Raw genomic sequence first — 22,818 nt, forward strand, 5'->3', positions numbered from 1 at the left:
GAGTCTTCCCTGCCTGGTGAGGTTTCCCCACAAGGACGGTAAAACCAGAGACACAGGCCCAAACAGGCCTTGCCTCAGCCCACAGCCTAGGTCCCCTTTGGATGACCATTGGTCAACAAGTGGAGGCACCTCTGCCCACTAGCAGGGATTATACCCCACCTGAAGGCCACCACTCCTAGAGAGGCAGCTTCCTTGTGGAGCACCGCATTATCAACTTCCTCCAAGACTTCAGCCTACTGAAGGCTAAGAGGGGATATATATAGAAATCTTCAGGGACATTGTAAATCAACAGAGGAAATGTGCAATATCTCAGCGGTCCACTGATATCTGAACAATATGAGAAAACAAGGAAAGAAAATGCTGCAAACAAATCTAGATGTTACATCAATAAAACCCAATGACAGCATGGCAGAAGAAATGACAGAAAAGGAGTTCAGAATGTACATAATTAAAATGATCAGGGAAGCAAATGATGAGATGAAAGAGCAAATGCACGCACTGAATGATGAGATGAAAGAGCAAATGCAAGCATTGAATGATCGCACCAATCGACAGTTAAAAGAGCAAATACAGGAAGCAAAAGATCATTTCAATAAAGAGTTAGAGATATTGAAAAAAAAACCAAACAGAAATCCTTGACATGAAGGAAACAATAAACCAAATTAAGAACTCCATAGAAAGCATATCCAATAGGATAGAACACCTGGAAGACAGAACCTCAGACATTGAAGACAAAATATTTACCTTGAAAACAAAGTTGAACAAACAGAGAAGATGGTAAGAAATCATGAACAGAATCTACAAGAACTATGGGATATCATGAAAAGGCCAAATTTAAGAATTATTGGGATTGAGGAAGGCCTAGAGAAACAAGCCAAAGGAATGAACAATTTATTCAATGAAATAATATCAGAAAATTTCCCAAATCTGAAGAATGAAATGGAAAATCAAGTTCAAGAGGCTTACAGGACTCCAAATACACAAAATTACAACAGACCCACACCAAGGCACATTATAATGAAAATACCTAACATACAAAATAAAGACAGAATTTTAAAGGCTGTGAGAGAAAAGAACCAAATTACATTCAGGGGGAAACCAATACGCATATCAGCAGATTTTTCAATCCAGACCCTAAAAGCTAGAAGGTCCTGGAACAACATTTTTCAAGCCCTGAAAGAAAATGGATGCCAACCAAGAATCTTATACCCAGCAAAACTTACCTTCAAATTTGACGATGAAATAAAATCCTTCCATGATAAACAAAAGCTAAAAGAATTTACAAAAAGAAAGCCAGCATTACAGAACATTCTCAACAAAATATTCCATGAGGAAGAGATGAAAAACAAAGAAGCAAATCAGCAAAGGGAGGAATTATCCTAAAGGAATTGTCAAATAAAGGAGGAAACAAGTTGTGTCAAACAAATAAATAAACAAAATTTTAAAAATGAACCAAATGACCAGGAAACCAAATCATTTCTCTATAATAACCCTGAATGTTAATGGCCTGAATTCATCAATCAAAAGACATAGACTGGCAGACTGGATTAAAAAGAAAGATCCAACAATATGTTGCCTGCAAGAGACTCACCTCATAGAAAAAGATACCCATAGATTAAAGGTGAAAGGATGGGGAAAAACATACCATGCACATGGACTCAGCAAAAAAGCTGGAGTATCCATCCTCATTTCCGATAATGTGGACTTCAAGCCAAAGTTAGTCAGAAGGGATAAAGAAGGTCATTTCATACTGCTTAAGGGAAGCATAAATCAGCAAGATATAACAATCATAAACATCTATGCCCCAAACAGTGGCTCATCTATGTATGTCAAACAAATCCTTCTCAATTTCAGAAACCAAATAGACCACAACACAATAATACTAGGTGATTTTAACACGCCGCTCTCACCACTGGACAGATCTTCCAGACAAAAATTGAACAAAGAAACCATAGATCTCAACAACACAATCAATAATTTAGACTTAACGGACATTTATAGAATATTCCATCCAACCAAGAGTGAATACACTTTCTTCTCAGCAGCACATGGATCCTTCTCTAAAATAGACCATATATTATGCCACAAAGCTAATGTTAGCAAATACAAGAAGATAGAGACACTAGCATGTATTCTATCAGATCATAATGGATTGAAGTTAGAAATAAATGAAAGAGTAAAACACAGAAACTATTCCAACATCTGGAGATTAAACAATATGCTATTATATGATGAATGGATAACAGAAGATATTAGGAAGGAAATTAAAAAATTCTTAGAGGTAAATGAGAACAAAGAAACATCATATCAAAATCTCTGGGACACTATGAAAGCAGTACTTAGAGGGAAATTTATTTCATGGAGCGCATTTAATAAAAGAAGTAAAACTCAACAAATAACAACCTAACACTACAGCTCAAAGCCTTAGAAAAAGAAGAACAGAACAGCACCAAAAGTAGTAGAAGACAGGAAATAGTTAAACTCAGAGCTGAAATCAATGAAATTGAAACAAAAGAAACAATACAAAAAATTGACAAAATAAATAGTTGGTTCTTCGAAAAAATAAATAAAATTGATAAACCTTTAGCCACACTAAGAAAGAGAAGACGAGAGAAAACCCAAATCACTAAAATTCGGAATGAACAAGGAAATATCACAACAGACAGGATGGAAATACAAAACATAATTAGAAGCTATTTTGAAAATCTATACTCCAACAAAATAGAAAATTTCGAAGACATCAACAGGTTTCTAGAGACATATGAATTGCCTAAACTGAACGAGGAGGACATACACAATTTAAATAGACCAATTTCAAGTACTGAAATAGAAGAAGTCATCAAAAGCCTACCAACAAAGAAAAGTCCGGGACCAGATGGGTTCTCAGCCGAGTTCTACAAAACTTTTAAGGAAGAGCTCATTCCAATACTTCTCAAAGTATTCCATAAAATAGAAGAGGAGGGAACCCTCCCAAACTCATTCTATGAAGCCAATATCACACTGATACCTAAACCAGACAGAGACTCATCAAGGAAAGAAAATTTCAGACCAATATCCTTAATGAACATCGACGCAAAAATTCTCAACAAAATTTTAGCAAATCGCATACAAAAACATATTAAAAAGATAGTGCACCATGATCAAGTGGGTTTCATCCCAGGGATGCAAGGTTGGTTCAACATCAGGAAATCAATAAACGTAATTCACCATATTAATAGACTTAAAGTCAAGAATCACATGATTATTTCAATAGATGCAGAAAAAGCATTTGATAAAATACAGCACCCCTTCATGCTCAAAACACTAGAAAAAATAGGGATAGTGGGAACATTCCTCAACATTGTAAAGGCCATTTATGCTAAGCCCATGGCTAATATCATTCTAAATGGTGAAAAACTGAAAGCATTCCCCCTAAAAACTGGAACAAGGCAGGGATACCCTCTTTCACCACTTCTATTCAACATCGTTCTTGAGACTCTGGCCAGAGCAATTAGACAAACCAAAGAAATTAAAGGGATACGAATTGGAAAAGAAGAACTCAAACGATCCCTGTTCGCTGATGACATGATTATATATTTAGAGGAACCTGGAAATTCCACCAGAAAACTCTTAGAACTCATAAGTGATTTCAGTAAAGTAGCAGGTTACAAGATCAATGCCCATAAATCCAACGCATTTTTATACATAAGTGATGAATCTTCAGAAAGAGAAATTAGGAAAACTACCCCATTCACAATAGCCTCGAAAAAAATAAAATACTTGGGAATCAATCTCACAAAGAGGTGAAAGACCTCTACAATGAGAACTATACCAACACTAAAGAAAGAAATTAAAGAACACCTTAGAAGATGGAAAGATCTTCCATGTTCTTGGATAGGAAGAATTAATATTGTCAAAATGGCCATACTACCTAAAGTGCTATACAAATTCAATGCAATTCCAATTAAAATCCCAATTGTGTACCTTACAGAAATAGAGCAAGCAATTATGAAATTCATCTGGAAGAATAAGAAACCCAGAATAGCTAAAGCAATCCTTAGCAGGAAGAGTGAAACAGGGGGTATTGCAATACCAGATCTTCAACTCTACTACAAAGCAATAGTAACAAAAACGGCATGGTATTGGTACCAAAATAGAAAGGTAGATCAGTGGTATAGAATAGAGGACACGGACACAAACCCAAATAAATACAATTTTCTCATACTAGACAAAGGGGCCAAAAATATGCAATGGAGAAAAGATAGCCTCTTCAACAAATGGTGCTGGGAGAATTGGAAATCCATGTGCAACAGAATGAAACTAAACCCATATCTCTCACCATGCACGAAACTAAACTCAAAATGGATTAAGGACCTCGGAATCAGACCAGAGACCCTGCAGATTATAGAAGAAAAAGTAGGTCCAGATCTTCACCTTGTTGGTCTAGGACCAGACTTCCTTAACAGGACTCCCATAGCACAAGAAATAAAAGCTAGAATCAACCACTGGGATAGATTCAAACTAAAAAGCTTTCTCTCAGCAAAGGAAACTATCAGCAATGCGAAGAAAGAGCCTACAGAGTGGGAGAATATCTTTGCCAATCATACTTCAGATAGAGCACTAATCTCCAGAATCTATAAAGAACTCAAAAAACTCTACTCCAAGAATTCAAATAATCCAGTCAACAAATGGGCTAAGGAAATGAATAGACACTTCACAGAAGAAGATCTACAAGCAATCAACAAACATATGGAAAAATGTTCAACATCTCTAGTAATAAGAGAAATGCAAATCAAAACCACCCTAAGATTCCATCTCACCCCAATTAGAATGGCGATTATCAAGAATACGAGCAACAACAGGTGTTGGAGAGGATGTGGGGAGAAAGGTACACTCATACATTGCTGGTGGGGCTGCAAATTAGTGCAGCCACTATGGAAAGCAGTGTGGAGATTCCTTAGAAAACTTGGAATGGAACCACCATTTGACCCAGCTATCCCACTCCTTGGCTTATACCCAAAGGACTTAAAATCTGCATACTACAGAAATACAGCCACATCAATGTTCATAGCTGCTCAATTCACAATAGCCAGACTGTGGAACCAACCTAGATGCCCTTCAATTGATGAGTGGATAAAGAAACTGTGGTATATATATACTATGGAATATTACTCAGCCATAAAGAATGATAAAATTATGACATTTGCAGGCAAATGGATGAAATTGGAGAATATCATGCTAAGTGAGATAAGCCAATCTCAAAAAGCCAAAGGACGAATGATATCGCTAATAAGTGGAGGATGACACATAATGGGGGGGAGGGAAGGGTTAGAGTTAGGGTTAGGGAGGGGGGCAAGTATGGAGGAAGGAACTACTGTATAGAGTGTAAAGAGGGGTGGGAGGGGTGGGGGGAAGGGAAAAAATAACAGAATGAATCAAACAACATTGCTCTATGTAAATTTATGATTACACAAATGGTATGCCTTTACGCCATGTACAAACAGAGAAACAACATGTATCCCATTTGTTTACAATAAAAAAAAAAAAAAAAAGAAATATCCTAGACCAAAAAAAAAAAAAAAAAAAAAAATTTAAAAAGTGAAGGCAGCCTCTGAGAATTAGTCTTGGGACACATTAAACAAACAAATGTTCAAATTTGGGAGTTCAGAAGCTGAAGAGAAAGAAGATAGAAAATCTTTCAATAAATTAATATCTGAAAAATTTCCCAAACTTGGGAAAGATGTGGCCCAGGTCCAGACATACCTTAGAGGTCTACATAGACTTGACCAGAAAAGAACACTGCAGAAATGGACAAAAACTGAAAGAATTCATACCCACCAGACAGCCTTACAAAAGATGCTTAAGGGAGTCCTCCATTTAGAAGTGAAAGAAAGATAACTACCATCTTGAAAGCAAGAGTATAAAATGCATGAGAAAAGCAGACCAAATAAAGAGAAAAAGAAAAGAATTAAACCTTATCAATACAGTAAAACCAAACCAGAAAGATGAAGAGAAAAACAACAAAGGATATTCAAAAGAACTAGAGAAAATTAACAAAATAACAGGAGTCATTCTTATCAATAATAATATGGAATGTAAATGACTAAGTTCTCCAATTGAGAAAATACAGACTGACTGAATGGATTATGAAAATGAGACCCAATGAAACACTCCCTATAAGAAACTCACTTCGTCATTAAAGACACACACAAACTGCAAGTGAAAAATTGGAAAAAAATACTACATGCAAATGGGGAAAAGTTAGCAGGAATAACTACTCTTTTATCAAACAAAATAAATTTTAAGACAAAAACTATAAAAAGAGAAGACCATTATATGATCAAAGGATTAATTTACCAAGAAGATATGATTATAAATGTATATGTAACTAATGATGAGGCCCAAATTTTATAAAGGAAACATTGGATCTAAAGGGACAGAGAGGCTTCAATAATAATGGGGACTTCAAAACCCACTGTCATCAATGAGCAGTTCATTCAGACAAAAATAAATCAACACAGAAACTTCAGAAACAATACTACAGACCAAATGGACTTAAACATTTATTTACAGAACATTTGATTAACAGTTACAAAATATACATTCTTCTCATCAGCATATAAAACATTCTTAGCAGTCTCAACAAATTTGAATACTTGAATTCATAGCATGTGTCTTTCTTGAATACAATAAAATAAAACTAGAAAACAACAACAAAAGAAACTTAAGAAATTACACATATACATGAAGACTAAACAACGTGCTATAGAATAGTCAATGGGTCATTGAGGAAATTAAAAGGAAATTAGGAAATTTCTTAAAACAAATTGAAATGGAAATACAACATACCAAAACTTATGGAATACAGCAAAAGCAGTACTAAGAGGGAAGTTCTTAGTAATAGGCTCTTCCATTAAAAAAAAAAAAAGATTCAAAATAAACAGCCTAATGATGCAAAGAAGGAACAAGAGCAAATCAAACCCCAAATTAGGAAACAAAACAAAACAAAACAAAAACAAAAAAAGAAAACAAACAAAAAAAAAAACCCAACAAAGATTAGAGTAGAAATAAAGGAAATAAAGATACGAATAAGTAAATGAGTTACGTTTTTAAAAGGTAAACAAAAACTGACAAACCAAAAGTTAGACTAATCAAGAAAAAACAGAGAAGACCTAAACAAATACAATCAGAGATGCAAAAAGATATGACAATTGATACCACAGGAATACAAAGGATCATTAGGGGCTTTATGAACAACTATATGTCCACAAGTTGGAAAACCTAGAATAAGTGGGCAAATTCCTAGATACCTCTAACTCACCAAAACAACCAAAAAAAAAAAAAAAAAAAAAAAAAAAAATAGAAAAACCTAACGGACCAATGACAGGCAATGAAATTGGTTCAAAATTAAAAGTTCTCCTGACAAAGAAAGGCCAGGACTAGAGGGCTTCTCTGTTGAATTCTACTAAAGTTAAAAAAAATATCGATTCTTCTCAATTCCAAAAAACTGAAAGGTAGGGAACTACCATACTCATTCTAGAAGGCCAGCATTACCATCACACCAAAACCAGATGACAACAAAAAAGGAAAACTATAGACCAATATCCCTGATGAACACAGAAACAAAAAATTGTCAACAAACTACTTAGCAAATCAAATTCAACAGTATATGAAGAAGACCATTCACTGTGATCAAGTGGGATTTATCCAAGGGATGCAGGATGGTTTCAATATACACAAATCAGTAAAGGTAATAGATAATATTAACAGAATGATGGATAAAAATCATATTTCAATATATGCAGAAAAAGCATTTCATAAAAGCTAACACCTCTTCATGATAAAAAAACCCTGAACAAATTATATATGTGAAGTACTTCAAAATATTAGCTATAATTAAGCAAGAGAAAGGGAAAAGCATATAAACAGAAAAGGGGAAGAGTCAAATTATCACTGTTTGCATATGATATGGTTATATAATTGAAAAATTAAGGACTCCACCAAAAAAAAAAAAAAAAAAAAAACTGGTAAACAAATTCAGTAAACTTTTAAGATATTAAATCAAACTATAAATCAGTATCATTTTTATACACCATACATAAACTTAAATAAATACCTCAGAATAAACTTACCCAAGGAAATGATCCTTACAATAAAAATTATAAAACACTGATGAAAGAAATTGAAGAGGACATAGGCACACACACTCACACAGAAAAGACATGTCACATTCACTTCTTAGAATACTAAATGTCTACATAACTCAAAGTGATTTACAGATTCAATGCAATTCTCATCAAAATACCAATGATATTCTTCATAGAAGTAGAGAAAATAATCACGATTCATATGAAAGCACAAAAGACCCCCAATAGCCCAAATAATCTTGAGCAAAAATAACTAAATTGGAGGCTGACAATTCTAGATTTCAAGACATACTACAGAGCTAAGGTAACCAAAACTGCATGGTACTGGTAATAAAAAGCAAATAGTTCCTAGGAATGAGATAACTGGACAGTTATTGAGTAAATATATAAACAAAAATTCTACATTTAGTGGAATGAAACCCAACTATATAGCCTGTGACTCAATTCATGAATCTATTTACTTTTTTTTGGTATCTGGGATTGAACTCAGGGGTGCTAACCACTGAGCAAAATTCCCATCACTTTTTATTTTTATTTTTTTACTTTTGAGACAGGGACCCTAAAGTTGCTTAGGGCCTCGCTATGTTGCTGGGGCTGGCTTTGAACTTGAGACTCTTCTGCCTCAGCCTCCTAAACCCCTGGGATTAGAGGTGTGCACCATCAAGCCCGGTACTTCAGCATGTTTTTGCAGAGAAATATTCAAAGTGATAAGACAGATCTATATTTCAGTATTTGTGATTAAGCTATGGGGGTTATTTTCTCTAGAATGATGTGAAGTCTTCAATTTCTTTCAAATTGAACTGTATGTAATACAAGCCATGGAACACATTCATTCTGTGATATCAATGATTATTTTAAAAGTTTAAGTTATAAAGTCATTCTCATGGAATGAGTGGATTTAAGTTCCATGTCATTGCAGAAATTATTAATTTCAATTTCAATTTTTAAGACCATGAATCATCACAATAGCACTTTATGTTATCATACTTACTAATTAACTTTTTAAAGATGAGCCTATATAAAATTATAATATTTTATCAAAACAATCCATTAATGAGCCACTTCCTTATTATGAACCTGATTTTTTTAGTTACTTAATTAGAATTCTTAGTTTAGAATTCTCACTGAAAATACAAATATAACTAGCCAGCTGGTATTAACATCTGGATTTTCATCATGACAATAGAAAATGATACAAACTATACTTTTCACGTTTTTCACATGTAATGTCTCAGGCACATTTCAATATGCTGAGGGAGACAAGTTTTTCCAGTTAGCCTTATATTTTCAAAAGTTTATTTCTTTTTGGCATGTAATTTCTGCCAGTCAAAATTCACAATGTGTAAAATGTTTTGATATAATTTTTTCACTTATTACATATCTAAATTTTGCAACATTACCATTTAAAGTTTTTCATGTGAAATCAAGTCCTGTAGACATTTCAGGCTTTTATTCAATTTATTAATGTTTTTACCTACATTGGTATTCACATTCACATTTCTACGTACTGGCCTTGGCTTTTACTATATTTTCATAACGGTCTTCTGATAGTCATGGTTTCTCTACTGAACATGGAAGCACACTTTTTATTTCCACACCCACACATAAGTGTAATCTCGTTTTTAAATACATGGCTTTCTTGGTTTATGTTTTCATATTCTTACATTAACAGATACTTGAGTGCAAAGAAATAATTCACTGCCATAAGAAAAAAAAAATACTGTAAGTACAATAACAAATGACAACTCACATTTGACCCCAGTGTAAAGTGATAAAAAAGGAAATGTTAGGAACCATAGTGAGGGTGAGCTGTATTCTACCTGTACAGCTAGTGCTTGGCTCCAGCAGGTATTTTCCTTTAAGGAGTAGAAATACCTCACCTTGTTGCAGACCTCATTGCACAAGAGGGTTGTTTATTTTTTATGACAGCCAAATAGAATATATCTTTAACCTTTTGTCCGCATCCCAAAATAAAGTATTTTTCCAACTGTCTCACCAAATGCAGTGCTGTCTAGCCGCTTCAAAAACTGGGGTTAGTACAGTTTTACAGCATTTGTCAATTCACTAATTCAGGAAATGATAACTGAGAGAAGCATTGTTAAAGCAGCCAGGGATACAACAGAAAAAAAGCAGAAAGATTCTTTCCTCAGAACATACATTCTAGAGGGAGACGGAAAATTAAAAATCAAACTAAGTGATAGGTATGTCAGACTATGGACATTAATCCAGGAAACAACAGTTGATGCTGTTTTGGAACAAAACAAATCACATGGGAGGTGATGAAAAGCAGCTGAATATGGATATACTGTGAAGGGGAAACTGAAGAGCCTTATTAGACTATGACATGGGGTGTGTGAAATAGACATTAAAGTGACCCTTTGATTTTTTATGTAAACAATGCAGTTGCTATTTGCTAAGATGGGGAAGATCGTGGGAGATTTTATCTGTCTGTGTGTGGCCAGTCATAGGAATGTTAGGGGTTTGGATTTAGACTTCTTGCATGAGATGTCCTATCGATATTCAGGATGGGCTAAAGTAGGCAGGTGGATGTGAGGCTGAATTTTAGGGAAGAGGTTCAGGTTGTATAAATTTGGTAATCATAAGCACAGAGATGATATTTAAAGTTACATGATTAGTTGGCATCACTTAAGGAGTGGGTATAGGTAGAAATCTGAGGACTGAGCTTACAGAAATGGGGATGGCATGGCAGCATGTGTTAAAGGCTGCTCATGGGTCAAGTAGGACAACAACTAGAAACGGTTGTTAAGATTTAGCAATACAGAGGTTCTCATTGTTCTTGAAAAGAGCATTGCTTTGGGGCAAAGAGGAATTTTGTTAAGATGGGAGAAATGAGTTCAGAACTTCTTAATTGATTGTCAGGGCTTCCTATATCTACTTTGTGCACAGCACCTTACTGTGCCTGTAAGATACCATCTTTACCCTGAAGTTGCAATCTTACTTAAGGAATGGAAGATACGACAAAATAATGGGACCAGATGATTAATGTTAAAATAATTTAAAAGAAGATAATTAAAGTATTTGGTTTCAGAGAGAAGATGAAGTTCGTTATGGTTTAGATGCGAGATCTCCCCTAAAAGCTCACGTGAGACAATGCAAGAAGGTTCAGAGAAGAAATGATTGCGTTACGACAGCCTTAACCCAATCGGTGAATTAATTACCTGATGGGATTACCTGAGTGGTAACTGGAGGCAAGTGGGGTGTGGCTAGAGGTGAGTCGCTGGAGGGTGTGACTTTGGGGTATATATTTGTATCTGGCAAATGGAGATCTGTCTGCTTCCTGATCATCACCTGAGCCAATTCCCTCTACCACACTCTTCTTTCATGATGTTCTGCCTCACCTGGAGTCCTCAGGAATGGAGATGGCTGTCTATGGATTGATACCTCTGAAATCGTGAGGCTCAAACAAACTTTTCTTCCTCTACAATTGTGCTGGTCAGATCTTTTAGTCACAGCAGCAAAAAAGCTAAGTTTAAATTCAGCATTTAAAAATGTTAGATTTAGGCAGATGAAAAGAATGGGAAGAAGGAAGGGAAAAGAGCAGCATGGTATATGGTGAGCAGAAATTTTTATTAAGAAGAATAGGTGATAATATGGAGAATGTTAGCCATTAGCTAAGAACTGTTTTTAATATTTTGTCAATGGAGATTAAAATAGTTACCAACCTCTTATAGCTCTAGAATTAAAAAAAAAAAAAAAAACCCAGTATTTTTGTGAGAACATTTTTTTTTAGCAATTTGAATTATTAGAAAATTCTTTCAAATGTGTTCTAAATAGTTACCACTAGATACCAGTGATATAAAAGCTAATACAAACAGCTGAATTTTAAAAAATTTTATTTTTCTTTACGCATGGGGATTTTGCACTGCAAAAGAATGAAACAACTTCTGGGTAACTAATACCATTTAAAATGTTGCTCTAGTTCATTTTTATTCTCTAGAATTATATTTTAAAATTATATTAGAAGTAGGATTTAAATAAATTATTTCTAATCTGCTGTTTTATAGCTTATGATACTCTCAACTTTTGAAAAAACCTTTTAAGAAAATTTTCTATTTCTATTCCTATAAGACACTAGAAGGAATTTTGTTAAAAGACAAATATTTAAGTGTTTCACAAAAAATGAATGTTGTTTTTTGTCAATCTTCAAAACTATACTAAATATGACCAGTATATATAATTTATGTAAATTATATATATAATTTATAATATAATTACAGTATATATAATTTACAATATAAATATATTGTAAATATAATATTTACAATATTTGGGATGATTGTTAATACCAATTCTTCAGATAATGAATCAAGTTTCTTTTCTTCCTTTATTTATTTATTTTTTTCAAAGAGAAGATATTATGTTGGAACATATGAAACTTTCTATTATGGGTTAGATCTTAGGTGTTCCCCAAAAGCTCCTGTGTGAAACAATGTATGAAAATTTAGGGGCGAAATGATTGGGTTATGAGAACGTTAATCTAATTGGTGAATTAATCCCAATAGGATCAACTGGATGGTAACTATAGGCAGGCAGGGTGTGGCTGGAGGAGGTGGGTCAATGGGGGCATGCCCATAGGCTTTATATTTTGTCAGCGGTGAGGGGAGTTCTTTCTCTGCTTCCTGGTGTGATGTCCTGAGTCACTTTTTTCTGCCACCCTCTTTCACCATGATGTTCTGCCTTACCTTGGGCCCAGAGCTATGAGGTCGACCATCTGTGGATTGAGATCTCTGAAACCATTAGACCCAAAATAAACTTTTCCTTCTCTAAATTGTTCTGTCAGGTCTTTTGGTGATGGCAACAAAAAAGATGACTAAAACACTCTCATTTTTGTAGGTAGAAAATGACAGCATATTAGCAATTTAATATTGTTCAGTATAGAAATTCTTAACTTGGTTGCTCCAAGATTTGCTAGATGGATAAAAGTACAAATTTAAGAAGGGCATTATCCTAGAAACTGCAAACATTCTTAGATACACTGACTTTCATTTAGTGTCTATGATATGAAGGCCCTGCCCTCTGTCCTATGGTATCCATCCATCCATCCATCCTTAGGGTTTATAATTTGGTTAAAAAAAATTTAAAACTGCAGATATGCTGAAGAGCTTCCTATGCTGACACCTGAGATAATATAGACTTTATGGAGAAAGAAATTCACCCATTTTAAGAATTTTATTTTTACTTTATCTTACAACAGACTAGTAAGATGTCAACATTATTTTAATATCAGCACCTAAAGCAAATAATATGATCTAACTCAGAGGTACAATAAATGACTTTAGGTGTAGGCTGACTTTTCAATGCTGTTAGCTCTCCACAAAATGGGAATATATAGCACAAGAGGGAAAGATCCAGGTAGAACTGAGTCAGGCAAGTTCCTTCTGGAGCCAGATGGCTGATTTCTGAATATTATTTCTATTACAGAAAGCCTAAGTTTAGAGAACTTTTGTGGTTTTATCTCAATTTTAGCATATCTAAATATTCTGTTAAACATCTTATTCTAAAAATCATATGACCAAGTAAAGAAACTGGTCAGTACATGAAGCAATGTAGGGAAAAAAATAAAGACATTTGCCATACACAGATGCTACCATTGTGCCCACTTCCACAATAACCTCTTACTCATAAAAACACATAAAAAATAATGGCTTTTAAGTATAAATATATTTTAATTATTAAATAGTTATAACTAAAAAATGAATTTTATATATTAAATAAGAACATGTGATGAAGAAATAGAGCTTACTTGTTAAGTTTTAGGCCTGAGTTTAAATAGGAGAGAAAAGCTTATATAATCACTTGGCAATTACTACTGAAAGATGTAAGTTACTGGTCATCTTTCTTTTTCAATTGTTTCATCAGGAAGAATCTTTTTCAGGTGATAAAACTTACAAGCTAAATTAAAATGCACTCTACTCATTGGCAAGCTACATGAGCAAGAATAATGTGATCACAGTACTTGGAAGTTTTGATTTATAACTGTACTATTCTCTACTTATAAGACTGCAGTCTAGGAGGCAGAGCAATGAATCATTACAATTGTCTATCTGGGAAATGTCAAAAGATTAAGTAAGGGCAGAAGAAGAGAAAAAGGAAAAAACATACATTTCTGTCCAAGAAATATTCCTCAATTAGTGGGAACCATATCAGCAGTACATAAACCCAGTGCTTACAGAAACGATAATTAAATTTAAAAATCTTCAAGTAAAACTACAAATCCCCCATGATGCTTAAACTTTCTGGGTAGAAGAGATATTATCCTCAAAAGCACTAACAACTAAATTATTCCTTATTCACTATAACTGAGTGATCTATCCCTGTACATTGAGTTTGAAAAAGCACACTGAAATTAAGGAAATGAATTAGAAACCTGAACCAATCATTAATGGATCCACCTTTTTAAAAAAATGAACATAAGTAGTTTAATTGATCCTTTGCCAATACAAAAATAAGCATCCACAGAATGTTTATTTACTGTTTAAATTACTCCATATTTTTACATACCGTGAACAGAAAATATATATTTTACCTCACACATAGTAAAAGCAAGTAAGTGCAATCTTTCAAACATTAAAAATCATAATCAAATCTGTACAACAGATAAATAAGCATATACCTCTAACAGCTTATAAAAAAAACAAACAAACAGAAACATTTATTGCCCAAGTCACCAGTTTACTTAAAATTCTACTATGGTCATACATCTCAATCATAACAACTTGAATCTTTACTACACTGCACATGTTTAGATTGATAAATATTTTTTTAAATGGGAGGGGATAACAGGAAATACCAAAATGGTTATAAAGAACTTTCCAAACATTGGAAATAATATACAAAAATTAATTAGGGAAGGGAAAACATTAAATGGATCCACAGGGTAACAAGGAAAAAAAAAATGGGTGAATGTTTGCACTGAAAGGAAAATTTGGCCTTTTTATAAAAAGAAACAATGACAACATCAACAATGTAGAACCCTGTCATGGAGCCTTAGAACAACTTTGAGAGACGAAGACTACAAAGATTTAGACTTGTATACCTGAAAACCACAGTCAGGACAAAAATCATGTCACCAAACATGAACAACCAGAACATGAATACATATAAATTAAAGGCATACTGTTCATCATTCCATGTCACTGCACATAAGAACACAACACTGCAAGTCATTCTGGAGTAAAAAGTTTTCAATGAAGTAGGAAGTTCCACACTGAAAACAGGCACAGACAATCTTATTACCACAAGTTTAGTAAATATCAAAACAGTGGTGTCACAGGCTAATTAAATTATCTATACTTTGTACTGGAAAGCTAATCATTTCCCTGACTTCATATGTTAACTTAAAATCATTTATAAATGGAAATATAGATCCAGTAGAAAAGACTTTTCACATGCAATCCTATGTCGCATTCTGGTTCATCAATTTTTTCTTAGTATTTCACATCAGATATGTACATTGCCAATATATACAACCACACTGTTCAACAGACATCACTACACTGTCCTTTTGCCACGTTTATATTTACAGAGACATTTATATTTCCAGATAGATCCTTTTCTTCTCCAGGCAGACACAAAGTAAGCCTGAAGAGTTTAAGTTTTTTGGGATTTTAGGAACCTAATGTCTTGATTTATCTTGGATGGACGATAAGATGAGTAGTCCACAAAAAAATGCAGCTATACATGCCAACCTTTTCAAGAGAGATGAGTTATCTTTAGGAATAATAATATGTGCAAGATCATTAGTGATCTGAGAAATTTCATGTGCCACACAAACGAAGATGAAAGTGCTGACAATGATGTTGAGCATAGGGTTTCCGGGTATGAGTACCAAAATACCCCTTGTGTCAGCTGCCAGCCATATGTGATACTGACAAATAAACAGCTAGGAGAAAAAAAAAATTAAAGTTAGACATGTACAGAGGTCCATGAATAAATCACAAGTTTTCTTAATTTAAATATTTGATAATACAATGACATTAGGTTTTTTAAAAATCACTTGAGTTTGTCTCAATATTGGCCCTGAAAAGTCCGCTGCCATTTACACTCCAGAACTTGTACCTCTATGTGGTCTTTCTCACAAGAGAAGATGACCAAAGATGGAAAAAAAAAAAAAAAAAAAAAAAAAAAGTATCTCATTACAATATAAATTCTACTATTTTAAAACATTCTGTTTCAAATAATAAAACTCAGACTATGCCCTGTGTACTTCGAGACCTACTGCTCAAGCTGATTTCATAGGTAATTTTATATTGTGCATCTTGCAAAAATTGTAATGAATTTGAATATTTTCCCACAATATCCAGTCATAAAAAAGGTGAATTTTATTATGCTACGCATCAATAATCTGAATTCCAGAAACATGTCTAATTATGGAGATGAACAATAAAATCAAAATTCTACCAGCTTGATTTCATTTATATCTGGGCAAGTATTTTTCTCTTCTGATCTCAGCATCTTGTTTGTGCTCAAAAGCTTAAGACATTATAAAGAATGTTTTGAAAGTCATCTTCACCTAGTCATTTTAAAACAAGGCTGTAAAAACATTCTAAAGTACTTGGCTATTTTTAAAAGTTCTGAGAGTTTTCCCATAATTTTATAAATAACATAGTTTTGGTTTAAAAAAGGGTCTGTAAGGTCTACCCACCCACATATATATAGGTATACATATACACAAACACACACACACGTACACACACACACACACACACACACACACACACAAAACACCTGGTTGTGAAAGATAAAGCAAAATATGAATGTACCAACCTCTAATGAAATTTTTCCAAACCAAGCAAAAAATGAACTGTAAACTGAACGGGCATATCCAGGGATATTCCTTATTAGGATGAAGGCTAAAATCTAAGGGAAAACCACAAAGGTAAATTTCATTAACATATGTATTGAAAAGTATTTTGCACAAACCTTTCCTTTAAGTAAAAACTTTGTTCTTTATGTTCTTAAATTTGATACATATACATATAACTTTGAAAGGCTGATGTAAATAAACGTTTAGTGAGAAAATATATATGAGGTATTTATTATAGCATACATTGTAAGTCCTTTAAAGAAACATTAGGTAATTAATAGTACAGGTATATGTAAGTGGTAAACAGAAATCATGAGAGACATAAGTAGAATCCTCAAACATAAAACTACTTAATAGTCTATTCTAATTAAAAATATTACATAAGTTGTAATATAAAATACTAGAAAGACTGATATATATATCTATATATATATATAGATATAAATCATTGGCCTGAGTGACAGAAAATGTGGAGATAGTCCTAAGCAAGTCTCTTTCTTTCTGTCTGTAATCTATTGTTTCCCAAGGTGTACTTCATTTCTTTAGTACATTCACGTCTTTCATTTTGTCACATTCTTAGGAATGTGATTGGGGGAAAAACTCAAAGAAACTCATGGAGAACAAAGGTGAGGTCTGGGAAATTATTCTTATTAGTTTGACACAAACAAAATTATAATGTTTAAAACTTGAACAGCATTTATCACTTGCTGGGTACTGTGCTAAGTATTTTGCATACATTATTTATGGTTAATCACCTATTATACAGGTAAGCCATTTCTGAAATTTCTATCCAGACTGATAGGCATACCCAAAAGGTATATATATCTTACATATACATCCTTACATAAATCACAATGTCCTATGATATACAAATACACACATACACACCCACACAAATACATACATCTCTTCACAGCTAAAAGTAAGAGTGAAATATGGTTAGGAAAAGAATGTAACCTAGAGTATTTGAAGCTACTTGGATGCTCTTGACTTTTACAATGTGGGACACATTTTCTTGAAAAGAAGTGGCAGTCAATAAAACTTGTCCTTGCTTCAATGTATGTTTTCAGTTCATTCTTTTAGTCTGCAATGGAGAAGTTAAGGCCCTCACAAAAATGGTAACTGTAGGAATACGTGGAGGATGGTGACTGAGAGGACAAGTGGTAAGTCTTAGGAGTGCTTCCATAGTGTCATTCTATGTGCTGCCACCCTCTTCCTTCGCTTTCCTTACGTTCTTCTGTATGGGTGCACTATAATGCTAATGTCCCCTCCCATCCTGTGAGTCACAGGGCTGATATCTGATATACAAAGCATTACTGGCAAGCACTACTACTGTCTACAGAACTCCTGAAAATGTTATATAAATATAGTATGAAGTTTAAAATTTCATTATCAATTGAATTTGGAAAACTCTATCACCTGCTTGGTGCCACTTAGTATACAAAAGTTTAAAAGAAACAAAATAGTCTTTGCATGGAAAAGAAGACCTACAGAAGATTCTCCAGAAATTCTCCCTGCTCCTCTAGGTTGGACTACTCATCTTTCAGACTTCAACTTGGGCACTATTTCCTTTAAGAACCCTGCTCTGATATCAAGATAAGTTAAGAAGAACTTCTAAATGTTTCAAAAGTAATCTGTACTTAATCATCCCCATAATAATTACAATGCACCTATGACTAGAGGTACTATACCTCTGCAAAATGTCAACCTGCTTTTAGTTGTCCCTACCTGTCAGTCCTTATTGCACACTTTTCTGGATCTTTGCTCTCTGAGTTCCAACTCCACTGCCCTTCTTTAAATTCCTTGAATGTACCATGCTCCCTTCCACTACCAGGCCCAAGTTTCTGCTTCCCACTGTGCCTTCATCCCTCCATTCTTAGTTTAATTTTCCCAGGAAAATCATCCTTGGCTCCTGAGCACCTTCCCTTCAACTCCAACTAGGTCACATACCCTTATGATGTTCTCTTATAGCATTATGTACTTCTGCTCATACTTAGGTGGTTATTATATGATTAAATATCTGTATGAGAAGAATATAGTCACCATGAAGATAAAAACCATGCCTGCTTTGGATACCACTACGTCCCTGGTATAATATCTAACATATAGTATTAAAAAATTGTTAAATAAATTTTAAAAAGTGTTACATATTAATTGATCCACATGTCTACTAGGGTACAATTTTCTTGAGGACAGAAGTTGTATATGAGAAGGGAATTAACATTTTCTAAGTGACGAATAATGAGTTAGATGGTTTTCAAATGTTTAATACAACAACAGATTTTAATATCTCTGTTATTACAGAGGAAGGCAGGGCTAGATTAAGTTACTTCCCTACATTTTCTGGAGTTTGAATTGGAATCTCTATCTCTAAAGACTATGTTGTTATAAAAAATTAAGAGGTAAATTTTCCCCATATCAAGATAATTACCTGTACCACAGAAACAGATGGGTGGAGCTCGTTGCACTCTGCTTTGTTTTTACAACTGCTAGCCCAGATGGAATAGGTCTACAACAAAAACGTACCCAAAAGTTCACAAAAACAGGTAAGCCTTGAACAGGAAATTCTCACAATTTTTAAATAGTTTTCTTCATGAAAACATTATAGTTCCAACTATCTGTAGGTGTATTCATTGATTTTCTAACTTTATTGTCCACACAAGAAAATGGGAAAGGGACTTATGCTTTTTTGGAAACAATGATTATAAAGCAGTGATGGCTCTTCACGTCAAATACCTTACAATATATTTTTTTCTCAAACTTATTATAACTTTTGAAACTCCTATTTCACTGAACTCTCAATTATTCTCTTTTTAGAATTTATGTAACACTTGGAAAATACAAGGTTAAAAAAAGAATTTAAAAATTATATATCTACCTATTAAAAACAACTGATTATGTTCCTATATCTTAATTTTCTATACTAGTTAAGATTTTGGTAAATGAGAAGACTACATCTTAAAACTTACCAAGAAAGAAACTACTGAAATAAACAATAGAATGTTTGAAATTTTGTTTGAAAAAAGAGGTTCACCCTTTCCTTCAGAAAGTACTTGACGCTTCTGTAAAGCCAAATAAATGAAAGCAAATAGCATTCCATGGAAGACTACCTGAAAAAGAAAATCTGTTTTTAATAGATACTTTTCAAAAACTAGTAAATATATTTGGTTAACGAGGACTATATTAATAACAGTAAGTAGGTTAAAAGCTTAAAAATTTGGAATTCTATCAAGAAGCTAAACTTCAAAAGTAAAACTTCAAACAATGAAATAAAGTCAATGATAATTAAGAAACCACCAGCAACATACAAGCAAACATGTCTAGCAAAACTATGACATAAGCTGGTTTGTTTTCAGCAGTCCCAGCATGCTACATGCGTGCTCTTCTACTGATGTATACCTATAGCCCTGAAAATTTAGAATAAGAAACTCTCCTAAAGACATAATAAAATTTAAATATACCCAACAATGATAAAATATTTTTTATTGATCCTTTTAGTCAAATAAAACAAAGAACAATACCATGACATCATACTTTTAAAAAGCAATATATGCACATAAGAATGAAAAAAAAATTGCTGGAGCAGAAAGCACATGAACTTTTTTTGTGTATGCCTCTCTTAAAGACATATATACATACACAAAGACTTAAGGTGAATTATTACTGCTTGGATCAAATATTTATGTACCCCCCCACACACCAAATTCAAATGTTGAAATACAATCCACAATGTCACTGCTTTGGAGGAGGAACCCTTGGGAAGTGATAAGGTCATGAGAATGGAGCCTTTATGGAAGAGATTAATGCCCTTATAAAAGAGATTCTATAGGGTCCTTTTGCCCTTTCCACATGTGAAGACATAGCAAGAAGAGAGCAGTGTATGGACCAGAAAGTAGGCCCTCAACAGACACCAAATCTGCCAGCACCTTATCTTGAACTTCCCAAGAGAAATAAATATTTTTGTTGTGTATGAGCCACTCAGTCTATAGTATGTGAAGGTAACCCAAATAGACTTAAGATAGGCATATCATGAAGTACTCTAATGAGACTTTAGCACAGATTTTTTTTTATTTATATGCAGTTTAGAAATGCAGTGAAGTAAAATGGAAAGTGCATAGGTATTGGAAATCAGGAATGTCACAGAATACACACTAAGAAAACATTTGTTAAAAGAAAAGTGATGAGTCAAAAATGTAAAAGAAATTGACAAAATAAATAGTTGGTTCTTTGAAAAAATAAACAAAATTGATAAATCTTTAGCCACACTAACAAAGAGAAGACGAGAGAAAACCCAAATCACTAAAATTCGGAATGAACAAGGAAATATCACAACAGACAGGATGGAAATACAAAACATAATTAGAAGCTATTTTGAAAATCTATACTCCAACAAAATAGAAAATTTCGAAGACATCAATAGGTTTCTAGAGACATATGAATTGCCTAAACTGAACGAGGAGGACATACACAATTTAAATAGACCAATTTCAAGTACTGAAATAGAAGAAGTCATCAAAAGCCTACCAACAAAGAAAAGTCCGGGACCAGATGGGTTCTCAGCCGAGTTCTACAAAACCTTTAAAGAAGAGCTCATTCCAATACTTCTCAAAGTATTCCATAAAATAGAAGAGGAGGGAACCCTCCCAAACTCATTCTATGAAGCCAATATCACACTGATACCTAAACCAGACAGAGACTCATCAAGGAAAGAAAATTTCAGACCAATATCCTTAATGAACATCGACGCAAAAATTCTCAACAAAATTTTAGCAAATTGCATACAAAAACATATTAAAAAGATAGTGCACCATGATCAAGTGGGTTTCATCCCAGGGATGCAAGGTTGGTTCAACATCAGGAAATCAATAAATGTCATTCACCATATCAATAGACTTAAAGTCAAGAATCACATGATTATTTCAATAGATGCAGAAAAAGCATTTGATAAAATACAGCACCCCTTCATGCTCAAAACACTAGAAAAAATAGGGATAGTGGGAACATTCCTTAACATTGTAAAGGCCATTTATGCTAAGCCCATGGCTAATATCATTCTAAATGGTGAAAAACTGAAAGCGTTCCCCCTAAAAACTGGAACAAGGCAGGGATGCCCTCTTTCACCACTTCTATTCAACATCGTTCTTGAGACTCTGGCCAGAGCAATTAGACAAACCAAAGAAATTAAAGGGATACGAATTGGAAAAGAAGAACTCAAACTATCCCTGTTCGCTGATGACATGATTATATATTTAGAGGAACCTGGAAATTCCACCAGAAAACTCTTAGAACTCATAAGTGAATTCAGTAAAGTAGCAGGTTACAAGATCAATGCTCATAAATCCAATGCATTTTTATACATAAGTGATGAATCTTCAGAAAGAGAAATTAGGAAAACTACCCCATTCACAATAGCCTCGAAAAAAATAAAATACTTGGGAATCAATCTCACAAAAGAGGTGAAAGACCTCTACAATGAGAACTATACAACACTAAAGAAAGAAATTAAAGAACACCTTAGAAGATGGAAAGATCTTCCATGTTCTTGGATAGGAAGAATTAATATTGTCAAAATGGCCATACTACCTAAAGTGCTATACAAATTCAATGCAATTCCAATTAAAATCCCAATGACGTACCTTACAGAAATAGAGCAAGCAATTATGAAATTCATCTGGAAGAATAAGAAACCCAGAATAGCTAAAGCAATCCTTAGCAGGAAGAGTGAAACGGGGTATTGCAATACCAGATCTTCAACTCTATTACAAAGCAACAGTAACCAAAACGGCATGGTATTGGTACCAAAATAGAAAGGTAGATCAATGGTACAGAATAGAGGACACGGACACAAACCCAAATAAATACAAT

General features: G+C 33.8%; 1 protein-coding gene across 2 annotated transcripts in view; it reads right to left on the minus strand.

Annotated features, from left to right (window-relative positions):
* Window positions 1–14,593: 14,593 nt before the first annotated feature.
* Window positions 14,594–22,818, minus strand: part of CASD1 (CAS1 domain containing 1) — a 43,263-nt gene continuing 35,038 nt past the window's right edge. Inside the window, exons 15-18 of one of the 2 annotated variants that reach the window (XM_079150540.1) lie at window positions 19,923–20,063; window positions 19,385–19,462; window positions 16,914–17,006; window positions 14,594–16,029 (exon numbers count right to left, since the gene is read on the minus strand). In XM_079150540.1, coding sequence (XP_079006666.1) covers window positions 15,763–16,029; window positions 16,914–17,006; window positions 19,385–19,462; window positions 19,923–20,063 — 579 coding nt within the window. In that variant the 3' untranslated portion in view covers window positions 14,594–15,762. Of the gene's footprint in view, window positions 16,030–16,913; window positions 17,007–17,064; window positions 18,076–19,384; window positions 19,463–19,922; window positions 20,064–22,818 lie in introns of those variants that run through there. The other variant, XM_079150541.1, reaches the window with a different exon arrangement.

The sequence above is a fragment of the Sciurus vulgaris genome (assembly GCF_902686455.1).
Source record: "Sciurus vulgaris genome assembly, chromosome: 8".
Lineage (NCBI taxonomy): Eukaryota > Metazoa > Chordata > Mammalia > Rodentia > Sciuridae > Sciurus > Sciurus vulgaris.